This window comes from Ctenocephalides felis, unplaced genomic scaffold (assembly GCF_003426905.1).
Source record: "Ctenocephalides felis isolate EL2017-DRISC unplaced genomic scaffold, ASM342690v1 CF-g0.4_SCAFFOLD_01886, whole genome shotgun sequence".
Taxonomy (NCBI): domain Eukaryota; kingdom Metazoa; phylum Arthropoda; class Insecta; order Siphonaptera; family Pulicidae; genus Ctenocephalides; species Ctenocephalides felis.
The window spans coordinates 34938197-34955640 of record NW_020538040.1 but is presented as its reverse complement, the minus strand read 5'-3'; the positions used below and the strand labels follow the sequence as shown (position 1 = coordinate 34955640).

At 30.8% G+C, this 17444-nt stretch overlaps 1 protein-coding gene across 1 annotated transcript; it reads left to right on the top strand.

Moving 5' to 3' along the window:
• The first annotated feature begins 9614 nt into the window (after positions 1–9614).
• On the top strand, positions 9615–10265 carry LOC113374885 (spindle and kinetochore-associated protein 1-like). Its single transcript, XM_026614845.1, has one exon. It carries the CDS (start codon positions 9615–9617, stop codon positions 10263–10265), a length of 651 nt encoding a protein of 216 aa, XP_026470630.1.
• Positions 10266–17444: the final 7179 nt, after the last annotated feature.

The window sequence follows — 17444 nt, the reverse complement described above, 5'->3', positions numbered from 1 at the left end:
GATCGCAAGATGTTTCCAAGTGAAAAGAGCTCTGATACAACTTTGCTGCATCAATAAAAAAATTAAAGAGTTATAATATCTTATGCCATCTAACAATATGTAGGTTCTTTCTGCTGCTTAACAAAGCTGTTTGATCCGTAAAACAGACCAAGACGTTTGTTGTATTTATTTATTTCATGACTTCTTGTACACTTTACATATAACTTGAACAACTAAACTTAAATACTACTGAACATGATTATCTTAAATACGACTCCATTGAAAACTAAAGTACGACCGAGCCCATGATTGAATGAAGACTGAGTTACGACTGAACCGATAGAAAACTAAATCACTATTGAGATTACAGAAAACTAAACTACGACTGAGCTAAAGACTGCGTCATTGCAAGCCTTTTATGTGCTCGCTTCAATGTGACTTTGCAATCTTGGATAACATTATTGTACTACTTGTTCAATATCGTTGTGTAGTGCAACACAATAGATGAGTAAGTTGTTATGGCGTATTTGTGGCTTAGAAAGAATTTTTATCAACACTTGCAAGATTACTTCGAGCATACATTGTTGTAGCGTATGAGTAATTTACTAACTGCGTAGTTTGTATTCTGACCATAACGGTCAGTGGTTTAAAATATTATTTATATCTATTACGAATGGGTGTATAATCCTTACAAATAATTCATCACATGTAGATGGAACAACTGGTTGGAATGCTATATATAAAATATCAATATATAAAATGTTATCAGTAGTTAGTAAAATAGTCATCACAACAGATTATAGCACCCTTAAGTTCTGATCAATGTTAAAAACAACATTAAAAAACGTTAAAAATTACATCATCTCGTATTAACCATTAAGTCGACTAAGAAAATTTTGACAATTTTTAGACTTTGTGAAGCATAAATAATTTAAAAGTAAAATTTCTACTAAAACTTTTGACCTAATTATAAGCTCATTATGATCTTGATTTTTTTCCTTACTCATGTGCCTTACCTAACATCCAATAAACTGGTTTCCTTTTGAACTAAGAGATTTTCTGTGAATGAAATTGCACAAAATATTATGGCAAAAATTTCTCAAAAAGTACCACTTAAAAAGTATGATTCATTAAGCAACCTAACCCAAAGTTCTTATTGCAGTTCTTTTTCGTATTGCGTTGTTTATTATTTGAACTTTTTATTTAATTTTCTTTTACCTAGCTCAATTAGAAAGCAACTTAATGATTGTTTTTATAAAATTTTTATACTACCTACTTATGAAGTGTGAGGTGATATATAATATTGCAAGAATGCTCCGGAAGTCTATTTTCAGTTGTTAACATATTTGGGTCTGTATTCCTAGCTGTTATCAATACTGATTGATATCAGGTTGTACGTAGCAGAGAATTACCAACAACTCAAAACTTTATGTTTGCAAGACCAATGCTCTTACCACAGCACTACGAACGCCTCAAGCTAGTTTCCAACAAAATTACTATTTATATACAATATATAGTAATAGTAATATAAACGACAGAAGTTCATGAAGTTCTGCACGTCATTGCAAGAAATTTAAATTTATTCAATGAATTAAATTTGTTTGAATTTTATTTGAATTAAAAAATATTAATTGCGGTATGTTGCAGTTTCTTGTTTCAAAAATTCTGTTCAATAGTCAAAATAGAACTAAATATGTAAATAAGAGTACTAAAATCAAGGAGTTGGTAACGTTTACTGCTATATTGAATGTAAGTAGGAGAGACGGGGTACGGTTGTGCCACTTGTTTTTGTTGGGCCATAATTTTGTTAATATTTACCAGTATACCAGCTAGGTGAAAAGTGAATTAAATGGCAATTTGAACATTTTTCTACGTGGAAATCAAATTATACAAAAAGTAACAAGTGCCACAACCGAAAACATCCCCAGTGACAAGCATAAAAATAGGGTAAATAACAATAGCTATAAACACCAAAATAATTTATAATGAGTTTCATTGCCGATATAACAACAAGTTTAGTATATCATTTTCCAAAGATTTTTTTTCATTTGTCAATTGTTGGGAAACGCTGATCTTTAGTATCTTCAATCTAGGTTTATTACCATCGACAAAGTGTTTGAAAGCCCTGTCTTACAGCATACGGTAGCTAAAGCTAAAACCGCATAATATATAGAGCGAATGTCTTGCACATTTCTGTTGAATAATATTAATTCTAATTTCTTGCGGAAGTACGTATACGACATTATTGTCAAGTCTTGAGGGAACTATTCAGATACACCAATCTTAGATGATAGATGATGACAAAAGATTAAATTTTATGGTTTCACTAAATTACCTGTACTGACTTAATTAGACGAGGTTGGGTTTTTGAAATATGAAAATACTAGTTTCCAACAACACACCAAATTAACTGAACAAAAGCACTTTCTGAAAAAATAACAAAGATGCATGGCATCGTGCCTTAAGGCAAATTGCAAGAACTTCTCGTACCAAAAATTGAATTTTCTTATTATAATTAAAATACCTATAAATGTGTGATAATTTGATGTGCATATGTCTAATGATCATTTTTGTCTGCCAAATAGCATGTTTTTCACTTTTTTATTAGATCTCCGAAACCGCTAGACCTGCCTTACCAAAAATTTCATAAGTTTCATTAGTAAATAAATTGCTTTTTGAATCATATAAATCGGCCGCTCCGTTCTTTCAAAAAATCAATTACCATTTTTGGCACTTTTTCCCTGTATCTTCGAAACGACTCGACCTGCCTTTACCAAAAACTAATCAGCACGTCTCCTTATCAATACAAATCGACTGTTTTTTTAATTATTCAAATCAGTTGACTCGTATTCCCGAAATCTTCGACAAAAATTTTGTATTCGCACACACACACACATATATTCACACATACACACACACGCACGCACACACACACATATATACATACATCCATTTTTTCTAAGGTATGTCAATATGTTCAGAAGCCTTTGAAACGTAAAGATATATAAAAAAAATCATTTTCGTTTTTCTACGATTACTATAACTTAACCTAAGAGAAGTTAAAAATTGATGTATTTAAATAAGCTGAATAAAAGTTGATTCAGATTGTATGAAGATTGAACAACTGCATATTTTATATGTTTGGCTGTATTTTTCAAAATGTGACAAATTAAACAATTTAATTTGAAAATTTGGCAAAATTCAAGAAGGCTTAGTAAATCCAATACTTGATACCGATTCCCCACTAAACAATGCTTTACTTTTTTTACATTTGACAAGAATTAACGTAACATAACTGATTATTTAAGCGATATTTTGATTTTGACTACGAAATTAATATAATAGATCTGAATTTAACAAAACGCAAAAATTTTGAAAAAAGATATTTACGAAGATCTAACTAAAATTAGATCTTACTAAATTTTTTAAAAAAAGTCCATAAAGTTATGTATTTCAAAATCAGTTGATAAAAAGTGATATAATTTTATAGGATTGAATAAAATATATTCAAATTCCAACTAAAAATAACTGTAATATAAATTGATGGCATTTATAAAATTGCATTAATAATTTGAAGAAAAGTGATAAAATTTTACTTCATTATTTTATAACCAAATTCAACAAATTTTCAACTACCGTCAAGGTTTCAATTTATTTGAAAGAATTAAAAAAAGCTTATTTGAACTTATTCTAATGTTATCAAATTAGTCTGAATTTAGAAGAAAAAAATGCATTTAATTTGAAAAAAAAAGTTTTGGCAATATTGTAATAAAATATTTGTGATATGTAATATCACGATGAAAATTTCTACAGCTGTCATGTGCCTTTTTTATAAACCGATTTTATAGACACAAAATTAGGTCAGACATTAAATAATTACATGATTCTTATAATTTTTTATTTTTAAATTTATCATAAAAATAAAGATGATAAGATATGTACATACAAAATAAAAACTATTACAACTTATATTAAAACTTATTCCAACTTAAATATGAAAAAACCTGATCTTGAATCGCTTGTGGTATTATGATGAATAAATAATAGGTAGTACTGCCCTAGGGCAGGTCTGTGAGTTGAGTTAAACTCAAACTCGATCCAAGAAAAAATAGTGCGAAATATTTCCCATTGCCATTTCGCACCGCAGTGCCCAACATGAGCTATTTTCAATTGGAAACATATCTTTTAACTATCATTTCAAATGAAAATGTACATTGCTACTGCATGATATCAGTTTGTACGGAGCACGGGTTCGTACTCATGACCACGACCACACGAGGCAGTGCGCCTAACTATTACGCCATGGAATACCTTAATATGGATGTTTTTGAATTTTCTTTCTCCCAGTGGATCATATGCTTGCAAATTGATAAAAAATTAATCTCTAAAAGTTTCAATTCTTAATATCAACACAGCACTCCAACCAAAGTTTCTATGGAAATAACATGGGTAAAATTTTATTTGATTTAAAACTTTTGAACCAAAATTTTGCGAATAACATTGTATTTGCTTATTTTAATTCTAAATAAAAAATTTACGACAAAAGTTATGATATATTTCATAAAATAAGTATTTACTTAGGAAGAAGAACCAAGAAATTTTGGTTGTAGTGCGGACTATCTTATAGTTAATATGAAGAAAAACTTCCAGAGAATTGTTTTTATCAATTTCGAAGCATTTGAGCCCCGGGGAGCAAGTAAACATCCATATTAAGAACCACTAATATATATATATATATATATATATATATATATATATATACCTATATATATATACCTATATATACAAGTGGCCATAAATGGCGGATTGGCTTGCCCGTAACTTTTTTCTCATTTCCACATAGATAATGCGAAAAAATAATCTAGCATTATATTATATATGTTGCGAAATAGTTTGATGGCCAGCAACCGCCGCTGATTTCTGCTCATTATTTTTTCAGAGGTCAGAAATGACAAATCGCGTATTTCAAAACTTCATTCAGTTTCACCTTGATCCAATTTCCCCGCATTCTGGGAAACTTGTTTTCCTTTGTCTTATAAAATATATATACCACGCGTGCACATGTGCTGTGGTTTTTTCTTTCTTCCGGAAAATTAATTTTCTTCGCCATGCAACATCTTCTCGGTTCTCCCTGAAACGCATATGTTGGGTATGTGTTTGTTCACGGGCTAAGTTCAGTTGGAAAATCGGATTTTCACAAGATTTTCTATGAGAGGTAATTGAAGCTTTTTATTAAAAACTCAACGGGCGGTTTGCAACTGAAATATCAACAGTATTTTTCGAGAAATAGGTGGAACATAGTCGAAACATAGAATCGAAATAAAAGAACTTCTTGGAAATAGTACATTATTTAGAAGAAAACAAGATTGAAAGTAGTAGAACATGGCATTGTGCCTTAAGGCTAAATGCTGGAACACTCCGTACCAAAAATATTTTTTTTAAAATAATTTTGAATTTTTTTTGAAAACTGAATGAACTTGATCTTTGAGAACTTTAAATTTTTGTTAAGTATTCGCGCTGCTTTAGCTGCGTTTAAACGAGGTATCGAAGCGCGTAAGCGCTGCGTCGCAGTTTAACAGATCAATATTGGTACAAAACCCATAGAAATGTAAACAAAATTTGATTGAATCGAATGTTTTTTTAATTATCCAAATCGGTTGATTCGTGATCCCGAAATCGATGAAAATTTGTATGCAAACACACACACACACATACACCCATTTTTTCTAAAGTATGCCAAAATGTTCAGAAATCTTTGAAACGGGAAAAAATATAAAAATTTTCATTTTCGATTTTTTTTGTTAATACTATAACCCTAAGGGAAATTATTGACATAATAAACGAAATTAAAATAATGTAATTTTATATTTTTACAACGATGGCTGACTTAATATTAACATAATTTTTATATAAAACTTTTTAACGCCACAACTGAGAAGTTTATGTTTTCGTCAGAAAATCCGACTTGTTAATTTTATATTTTCTTGGCGTTTCGAATCATTTTGAATGGTTTGTGATCCAATTGGGAAATAATATGTGGGTGTGTATGCGAGTCAATATTTGACCATCCGTTGCAATTTTCTCAAAAGCGGCTGAACCGATTTCATAAATTTTAATTTTGAGCAATTTGATGTAACTGTAAATAAGAAGCATTTATCAGGTTTACCCGACAATCAGAAAAGCCATTTATTTGTAATGAGTACTTGTTTTAGCTAAAAATAATGAATCCATTTCCATTCGAGAATTATAGTAGGTGTTTGTTTCATGATACCGAAACTATACTATTATACTAAATCAAGTAAATTTGAAGTATATGCTAACAGTTTTTTTTTTTGTTACATATTATTATTTTTAATGACTTATTAATTAATTTCCCGTAGGGTAAGTTATTGTAATGGGCCGAAAATCGGAATTGAAAATTTTTACATTTCTGGCATACCTCAGAAAAATTGGATGTGTGTGTGTGTGTATGTATGTATGGATACAATTTTTCATCCACGTTTTCGGGCGTACGGAAGGAGATGTGCCGATTAGTTTTTGGCAAAGGCAGGTGCAGCAGTTACGGAGATAAAGAGCAAAGAGTGCAAAAAATAGAAATCGAGTTTTTGAGAGAACGGAGCATCCGATTTGAATGATCTAAAAAACATTCAATTAGTAATGATTGGGAAAAGTGGTTATTAGTTTTTCGCAAAGGCAGGCCCAGCCATTTCGAAGATACGGAGCTAAATTTACAAAAAATGGCAGTTTTTGAGAGAACTAAGCGTCCGATTTAATTGATTCAAAGAACTTTTTGCTTTGTCTTAACAAAATAATTGATTTTGAAAAAAAAAATTCAACTTTTTTTTTTTAATTTTTTGTATATCGAAAATAATTCAGATTTTAATTTTAATTTTGACTAAAGTTCTAATATACTTTAAACAAATAATTTCAACTTTACAATTCTTATAAATATTAGACAATGTTACAATATTAATAATAATCTATTTGAAAACATTCTGTATTCCTCGAACATTTCGTTACGGTACGGCAAGTTGCAGCAATTTGCCTTAAGGCACGATGCCACCCACCCCACTAGTTTCTAACTGAAATCAGAAACATTTAAAAATGTAAAATACCCTTAGAGTAAAAAAAACATGTACATAATCATATATATTGTATTATAACGCAATAAAAAAATTCAAAACTGAAAACTGAAGTATGTGATCACCATTTGTTTATGTGCATAATTTAACATTAATATTTTTTTTAGCAAGCAACTTCTTAAAAATGTTTTAGTTACAATTCTTTATTTTCTATTTGTCTTTTGAAACATGAGGAAAGTAAGTAAAAAAGTACATACTGAACTAGCTTGAGGTTTATATGAGCAATATAACATACGAGTTCTATTTGTGCAATATATAGTGCACGACATAGTTGTACATTATTACAGATATTTAATACATTGCACGACAAAACAAACAGAAGAGATGATATTAATAAACACAAAAAACTATACAATAATGTATTAAATAGATATTGTTTAACAAAATTACGAAAAATAATATTTACAACATAAAAACGTTTACAATTAGGGGAAGTTAGAGGGAATCAGGAGACCAAATAACACGGTCTCTTGTTTTTGAATTATATTAATTAACTTCCCGTAGGGTAGTTATAGTAATGCACCGAAAATCAAAATTGAAAATTTTTGCATTTCTCGACGTTTTGAAGGTTTCTGGACATTTTGTTTATTAGTTTCAGATAGAACCTCAGTGCACGACTTCTTTCAAATGGTTTTCTGAAGAATAAATACAATATTCCGTTATTCAATCAGCTACTTAATTCACATTTGTAATATAGAATTAATTGTCGTGCAAAGCCAACTTATACTTCTCAATAAAAATGTCTTATTCTCACGAGAAATACGACAAATGACAATAAATCATTTCAATTCCAATCGCATATCGTCATGGATGTCTCTTACCAGTGTTTCTAGCGTTTATGTCTGCCTTAGTATAGAAATATGGTAATGAAAATTTTGATTGAAACAACTTTGACTAGTGGTGCTTGGCATCGGGCCCCTTTGGCAAATTACTGGAACTTTCCGTACCAAAAATAAAAAAATTTAAAAAAACTTTAATTTTTTTTTTAAGCTTCAAAAAAAAAAAAAATGTTGAGAACTTTGAAATTTTTGAGAAAATTTTACTGGATTTTTTCATTTTTTTTGCAAACCTTCGAAACGTGAAGATATATAAAAATTCACATTTATGATTTTTTGCGATTACTATAACTTACCCTACGGGAAGTTAGGAATTAAAATTTACAAAAAGACTTTGTAAACATTGAACAATCAAATTTTTGAGATTTTTGAAATTTTAGAAAAAAGTGGCTTTTCAAAATAGATATATGGGCAAAACGTGATAGATCTATGTCCCCCCGACACCAAGTTCAAATCCGCGTTTCGGACACCATAATAACAAGCCATAAACCATAATAACAATAAAAGATTAACATTTTTGAAAAAAAATACTCTGAAAAATTAGATTTTTGAGAAATTTTAAATTTTTGACTTTATTTTGAAAAGAAGACTTTTTGAAGAAAAGTGAATTTTGAAATATTATGGAAATTCTGAACTTTTTTTCAAAGCAATCGTACTGCTTTAACTGCATAGAGACAAAATATCAAAGCGCGTGAGCGCCGCGTTGCCGTCTAAAGGTTAAGCACTGGTACAGAATCCATAGGAATGTAAACAAAATTTATACTTATTGTTAAAATGTCTATAAAATATCTGATAACTTGATGTGCATATGTCTAATGATCATTTTTGACCGCCAGATGGCATTTTTTTTACTTTTTTCACTAGGTCTCCGAAACCGCTTGACCTGCCTTTATGAAAATTTGATCAGTTCTTCATCTTGTTATTACAAGTAAATTATTCAAATCGGACGCTCCGTTCTCTTAAAAACTGAGTTACCGTTTTTGGCACTTTTTGCCCCATATCTTCGGAACGGCTAGACCTGCCTTTGCCAAAAACTAATCAGCACGTCTTCTTATGAATACAAATCGAACGTTTTTTGAATTATTCAAATCGCTTCATCCGTAATGTTAATAAAAAACATTTACAAATTCTCATTGAATATTTTGACAATTCATATTAAAAACGTATGGGAAAAAAATAAATTGGAATTTTGAAAGGAGATAATAAGATTGAAAATATATCTTCCAACTAATTTCACACTATTGTTGGCACATATGAGAACATATGGAGCCCTGGATAATATTATTAAATTTAGTAAAATGAAATTATAAATATTGCATAATAATTGTAGAGAATAATGATTATAATTGAAAATGGCTAATGTACTTCTACAAAATCAATAATAATATTGAAAAAAAAAAACAAAAAAGTACGACTTCTAATATTTTCAAGGTGGCGTGGGATAAAAATGTTTGTAAAACAAAAGTTTTTGACTATTTAAACTTATAAATTTAAAATTATTAAATTTTAAAAAAATTATCAAAAATCTGGATTCAGAATTACTTTAATTATTTTTCGAAATGCCGAGTATGTAAATCTAATCCATAACCGTCAAAAGAGGTACAAATTATTGAATTGTCGATAAAAATGCCTTGTTGCTTATACGTGAATTTGAGTAATGGATTCTTCAGCTAATATAGACGAGATTAAGGAATTATCACATGACAACTTCACCCTGCAGGGACAATTACAGAAAATGTTAAACCTTTTGGAAAGATGTAGAGCACGACTTAATCGACTGATGAATTCGCTTACTGCTGCCCCTCCCAATAATTTACCATGTGAGGATAATAGTAAATCTACAGATTCAGGATCTAATATACAGCATTCCGAAGAGAGTCCCATGATGCAAAGTAACCTTCCTGATCCTGTTCTTAGGCGAGAATCCAAAAGAATTGCCGTCGATGGAGTTCCTCAAGTTTCCTTCATGGAGCTGGAGGAATTTGAAGCTATTCCTTATTATCTGCGAGGGAGACTGCGTGTTGAAGCAATTAATGATTTTATTGAGTTGATCAATGATGCTGCATACTACAAATACAAGCTCTTGAAACTTCCTAGGCACAAAGTACCTAGGTACAAACTAAACGATTACAGCGAATACAAGAGGTTGGAGGCAGATAGCGAAAAAGACACCAAATTTATATTAGTCGATGATATTGGTGCGAATCCTCTCGATAAGCAGACTAAAACTTTTTTGGCCATGTTGCGCCATGTGAAACGGATTAAGGACATAAGGAATAGAGGGGTTACTAAAATTATTTTGCTTTAATGTTGATCTCTAACTTGGATTGCAATTTTATATAGTTATCTTCAGACATTGTAATTGTTCATAACCACAACTATAACAAACGAGTTTGTATGTCTACTAAGAAAGTTCATATTTTAAATAAATATTTCTTGTGTTATATTCTATTTGATGTTTTTTTTTGCAAATTCAAGAATTCTTTTGTGTAAATTAAATAATGAAATTTAAGTCCTCTTTTTAACTTATGCATCAAATCGTTAATCAATTTTAATATTTTATTCTAATTATAAACAGTTACAAACACTTTCATAATCATATTTGTAATTCCAAAGTACAAATTTTAAGTTTTTATGAAGATAAATTCTTTTGGTTTCAGTAAAAAATATATAAAGCTGTAAAACTAAATATATGAAATTTAAATTACATGCAATGAATGGTATGAATAAGTGATGACATTTACAGGTATGTGTTAAATATTATTAATATTTTATTAGATCTAGATATTAGTGGAGAGGAACTTGTCGACAATTTTATTACAAAAATTATTTAGAAAAGTTATTAACAGTAGTTATCAACAAGTACTCTGTCATACAAGATTTCCATAGATGTATATATAATTTAATTCCAGCCACAAATATTGGAATGCAACTTGATTTAATCTTGCTTTCAAAATTTATCAAGAAATGTCACACAACTATTAGCTGGGCTCGCCCGTAGGTAAGCGGTTCAGAGCGATGGAACCTGAATCAGAGGTCCCGTGTTCGAGATCCGCTTCGAGCAGCCTGTTGTCAGGCAGCAGTGACAACGTTTTTCACTTGGAAATATGGATGGCAATATGTTTCCAAGTGAAAATTAAAAATACTCGCCCTATTACAGAAATTGTAATAATAATATATCATATAGAGATGTGACAACTGATTGGGTTGCCATCTGTCAAACAGACTAGTATTAAGTCAAAGCAGCACAACAGCTTATAGGACTATTGGGTTCTGATTGCTGTCCAAAAATAATTCAAAAAAAAACTACTACTTAAAAAATGTTTAATTTTTTCAAAACTAAATTTTGTGATAGTAAGTATATAAACATATATTAAACAAATAATATAAAAGTAATAAATTTACGGTATTATTTTTTTAATTTTTATTAACATGACATATAAGACGTGATAATTATTTTTTATTAAGTGCATTTTTTTACATTTTTTTGTCTGACAATATCTTTTGGCATTTGGCTCTTGACATTTTAGAAAAAGCAACACATAGAAGGTTACAATATCATCATTAAAAACTGCCCAGAAATGTCCTGCAACTACTGTTCTTCCAAGTTCCCATCGCAGAACTATTATAATTTAGCAATTGGACTCGTAGAATATACTGTGCTATTTTAAAGTAAAGTTGCAAACACTTTCCATCCACTACCAATATCAATTCAACCTAGATGATTTACATGTAACCAGATGACAACTATGCTTGTGTGGAAGAACTACAAACCAGCAAAACCTTTAGATATTCAGATTTTCACCAAACGAAAAAAAGTGTGATGTGCACTTTCCACTTTGCACAGAAAGCTCCTTTCCATCACGAGTACCACAAAACACACTTTTTGGTACCAATAACGACGTAGAAAAATCCTCACTCAACGGTGAGTCTAATTCCGATAAAATATTTTATTTCTGTGTTACCAGGAAAGTTGGCTTGAATACTTCTTGCACCAATTCTCTTTACAGCACACTCACCATAGACTGAAGTTTTTCTATCAAACTCATTTAATGTTGCAATGGACCTTTCTTTGATAAATATCACCAAACATCGGTTGATCATAAGAAAAAATCAACTTAATCAACCTGCAAATAGGCAAATGCTTATAACGATCCTGCTCCAAAAGTCTGCTTCAGATTTGACAGTCAACAAGAATGTACGTATTGTAAACACATCCATCTGGAGTATTTCTCTAATTATTGAAAAGAAACCATGCCTGGCTGATGATATGACGCAGACTGGACAGGATCTGGTGCAGCAGTTGCTATCAACGACTATAATGATTAGTTCAGATACACTTCATCCATTTTTTAATGAATAACGTGAAAACAAATGTTATTGACGCTATAGCTCCAAATAAATAATCAATTCACTTTAATAATTTGAAATTTAGAAAATTGCATGTTTTTTAAATATTTTTAATTTTTTTTGTATAAAATTTGACATAATTTCATTTGTTATTTACATAATCAAACACTAGACTTAATAAATGACATTTTAGTATAGGAGCCAGCAACGTTTTCAAAACAAGCATTTTAGTCAGGCTGGTTTTTTGGTATGTGGTCCTTGGTGCTCTCTCGGTTAGGGTAAGGGCCGTCTGGCAGCTGGAAGTGGTTGCGTTAATTAGTGCGCAGCCAATTTGTACAGCGCGATTTCAAAATTTTGAAAGCATTTTAGTCAGTCCAATTTTCGTTGTTTTGACTTCGAATAGGTTCACCAGACTCAAATTTTTTGTTGCCAGACATTTTGGGCGCTGCTAAATATGTGCCAGACGCCAATTTATTTATTAATTTTTTGAAAAATTCAAATCATTTTAGTCAGTCTGTAATTTTAATATTATGTTCATTAAGGGTCAAGAAACATAAAATTAATTTGCCAGACGTTTCTGCGGTTGTTAAGTATGTCTGGCAACGAAAAAAGTCTGGCAATATGATACTAGTAGACAGAGTGAGACAATCGCCAAATACATTGGCGCGAATGAAACAAAAAACTATTATACTCGTAAGAGCACAATACGTATACTATTTAAAGTTAGTGCAATTTCAATAATATTTTCATAAAACAAATAAAATAAAGTTAAATAAAGACTTAATTAGAAAAGAGAGAATAAAAATTGCATCATATTACTCAATTTTTTAATTTTACTAGCTCTAAAAAAGATGTTAATGATTCTAAAATATTGCTGTTAATATTTTCAAAAATTTGACTCGACAGTGGTTAAGTAACATCGTCAATTTCCTAAGAATATCATATATTTTAAGTTTTGCAATGAGAACTGACAATAATCATTATTTTTGTTGTACGCAAATATTTTTTATCGCTAAGTTAACTGAGTCAAATGACTTCATTTTACATGGTACTTAGCTTTAGCAGCAACTAATTGTAACACATACCTATACTTAATACTTGTAATATTACTTTTGCTACCTTACCAGTTCAAGCTACCCCTAGAATAGAATCTTAAAATTCTAGTATATATTTATACAATATATATTGTACAGCAAGCATTCTCCGCTCTTTTTTCTTTCAGCTTATAGCTGTATATTGAGCAATGTTTTTTTTAAAACGAAGTGTATTTAATAATTCAAAAATTCAAATGGGATCATTTTAGATCAATATGTATCACTATATAATGATAGTCATTCGACCTAGGTCTCTTAAATCAAGATTATAATTGGGAATATCGTTTTTTTAACAACCAATAAAAACGTCTATTATACAGATTTATTCGTCTTATGGCTTAATGATACAATAATATAGTAATGTAGCTGCAGTTTATCTTCCTTCTCATGTGTTGGTACTAGAAACTGGCACATTTATTCAATATGATAACTGTTTAAGCACTTTGAATGTTATAACACGCCTCGCATTCATTTATACATAATTATTTCGATTAATTCCTTCAAAACAATCAGGTATGCGACCCTCCCACACTGGGACAATAATACTACAATGTGATATATCAAAAGACTCATTAAACTCATCTATCAAAAACAAATCAATGGATTTTTATTTTTCACTCATAATTCACCTTCGATGATGTATTTATAAAGGCTGCATATTATGAGGAATATGAATTTTTTAACTTTCCAGATGGCAATTTGTAAGAAACGGTGATTCTAAAGAAAAATGGTATAAACACAATTTTGCAGAGAAGTTTATAACAAACACATCTGTCTAATACAGTTACTTGATTTTTCTTATGGTTTTCTGCCTAGTAAACGTATTGCGTTCTTACGAGTATAATAGTTTCATTCGCGCCAATGTATTTGGCGATTGTCTCACTCTGTCTACTAGTATCATATTGCCAGACTTTTTTCTTTGCCAGACATGCTTAACAACCGCAGAAACGTCTGGCAAATTAATTTTATGTTTCTTGACCTTTAATGAACATAATATTAAAATTACAGACTGACTAAAATGATTTCAATTTTTAAAATAATTAATAAATAAATTGGCGTCTGACAAATATTTGGCAGCGCCCAAAATGTCTGGCAACAAAAATGTGAATCTGTATAACTTATTCAAGTTATCCAATCAAAAATCAAGTCAAAAAATGAAAATTGGACTGACTAAAATGCTATAAACTAGTATCATATTGCCAGACATTTTTGCTTGCCAGACATGGTTAACAACCGCAGAAACGTCTGGCAAATTAATTTTACGTGTTTTTACCCTTAACGAACATAATACTAAAATTTCAGACGGACTAAAATGATTTGAATTTTTTAAAAAATTAATAAATAAATTGTCGTCTGGCACATATTTAGCAGCGCCCAAAATGTCTGGCAACAAAAAATTTGAGTCTGGTGAACCTATTCGAAGTCAAAACAACGAAAATTGGACTGACTAAAATGCTTTCAAAATTTTGAAATCGCGCTGTACAAATTGGCTGCGCACTAATTAACGCAACCACTTCCAGCTGCCAGACGGCCCTTACCCTAACCGAGAGAGCACCAAGGACCACATACCAAAAAACCAGCCTGACTAAAATGCTTGCTCGAAAACGTTGCTGGCTCCTATACTATTTATAAAGGGTTTTTATAAAGAATGCGTAACTTGACCAGCTCCATTGATGGTGAATACTGGCGTTTACTATAGAGCATAAAGTGTTTGCTGCAGTTTCAGTAATGTTATATAGGCAGTGCAAACTCATGAAATCATAAATCATGTGTAAAACCCATTATTGCTATTGGTGCCTATCCGATTGTTTCAAAGATTGGTCTTATCCAGCTATTGCGAGTGCTGCAATAATGACATGCACAAAAAATCATTCTGGGAGAAAAATTTTCTTATCAGGGAACAAAATCTTCTTACACAATTTTTCGTCTAAAATCGGTCCACAAAGACCACGATTTTTAATTTTTGGAAATCGTAGTAATTGAAGACTGATAAGTATTAAATTTAACTATTTTAAGACTAGTTGGGTGTATGGCATCGTGCCTTAAGGCAAATTGCTGGAACTTCCCGTACCGTAACGAAAAAATCTGAATTATTTTCGATACACAAAAAATTTTTTCTTGAAAAAAAAAATTGAAAAAAAAAGTTGAAACAAAATATTTTTTTTCCAAAATCAATCATTTTGTCAAGACAAGCAGAAAGTTTTTTGAATCATTTAAATCAGACGCTTAGTTTTCACAAAAACTGCCAGTTTTTGCACATTTAGCTCCGTATCTTCGAAATGGCTGGGCCTGCGTTTTCCAAAATCTGATAAACACTTCTCCCAATCATTACTAATTGAATGTTTTTTAGAACATTCAAATCGGATGCTCCGTTCTCTCAAAAATTCGATTTCTATTTTTGAACTCTTTGTTCTTTATCTCCGTAACTGCTGGACCTGCCTTTGTAAAAAACTAATCAGCTCATCTCCCTATCAATAGGAATCGAATGTTTTTTAAACCATTCATATCGGTTGATTCGTGCGCCCGAAAACGTAACTGGAAATTTGTATCCATACATACATACACACACACATCCATTTTTTCTGAGGTATGCCAAAATGTTCAGAAAACTTCAAAACGTCGAGAAATGTAAAAATTTTCGATTTCGATTTTCGGCCCATTACAATAACTTACTCTACGGGAAGTTAAAAATATATATATATATATATATATATATATATATATATATATATTTCCGTTGTCACTACTGCTTGACAACATACTTGAAGCGGGATTGAACCCAAAACCTCTGGTGCAGTAGTTCAAAATGACTTGAAACGCAAATTTAGCTAATCGGATTTTCTAGCAAAAATATGAACTCATCTTTCAGGAAGTTAATAATAATTAATAATCGTTTAATTAAACAGCACACAAGTTATGAAATTATTAATAATGATATGCATAAATGCGGTGCATCGATTCTAATACACTAATAATCTCGACATATATCCAATCCACTATTACGGAATCCACCTAACAAGAAGATCTTCATCTTCCGCACTGTATCTCTTTAAAGAGCGATTACCTCGAATTGTTTCAAAGGCAAGTAACGCCCAAAGTACCGCAAGATTTCTGACCTTTTTATCCAAGAAGAGGCCTTTAATTTAACGCCTTTCGCTTGTAACATAGCCCATCATTCTTTGGTATAAAACGCAGACATCTCTTAGGAATAAACGATCGAAATACACTTGCGAACACAGATCACGTTCGTCCGGCATTGATTCCTCAATCATTATCTTTTACAAGCAAGGTGTGTAGCAAATCTTACGCCTCGGACAGACCTAGAAAAAGGAGGATGGATCGTGACCGAGCTGAACCGATGGAGATTTTTTGAATTTTTAAATTATACAGGATTTAAATTAATATTTCATCTCTATGTCTGGATGTTGAACTCTATGGAATAATGGGGGGTAGTTCGCTGGGTTTTTGTTTCGTGACTTTTTTGCAATCGGTTCTGGATTTGGAAAAAAAAGTGTTGGATAGTATAATTCGATATAGGTATTTCTACGTATCCAATAATGTACCTATTTTTGGATAGCAATAACAGAAGCATAAATAATGCTTAATCCATTTGTCTTGTATTATTATTGAACATATTACCATATTTTCAGTAATAGTTGGAAATGTTGATTCTAAAAGATGTTCAAAATTTGTTAGAGCGAGACTTAAAGGTCCGCGGGTAAAAGTTTCATCACCGATATCTCAAAAACAAGTGAAGTTAAGAATTTTTCAACAATTTTCAACTTCTCATAGGGCAAGTCATAGTAATCGCAAAAAAATCTAAAATGAAAATTTTTATACATCTTCACGATTCAAAACCTTCTGAACATTTTGGCATACCTTAGAAAAAATGGATTTATGTGTGTGTGTGTGTGCGTGTATGTGCGACTATTTCGAGAATACGGATGAAGCGATTTGAATAATTAAAAAAACATTCGATTCGTGTTGATAAGGAGACGTGCTTATTAGTTTTTGACGAAGACAGGTCTAGCCGTTCCAAAGAT

Bases quoted from the DNA above. Each gene is read 5' to 3' on its own strand.
- LOC113374885 (XM_026614845.1), top strand. From the start codon at position 9,615: ATGGATTCTTCAGCTAATATAGACGAGATTAAGGAATTATCACATGAC.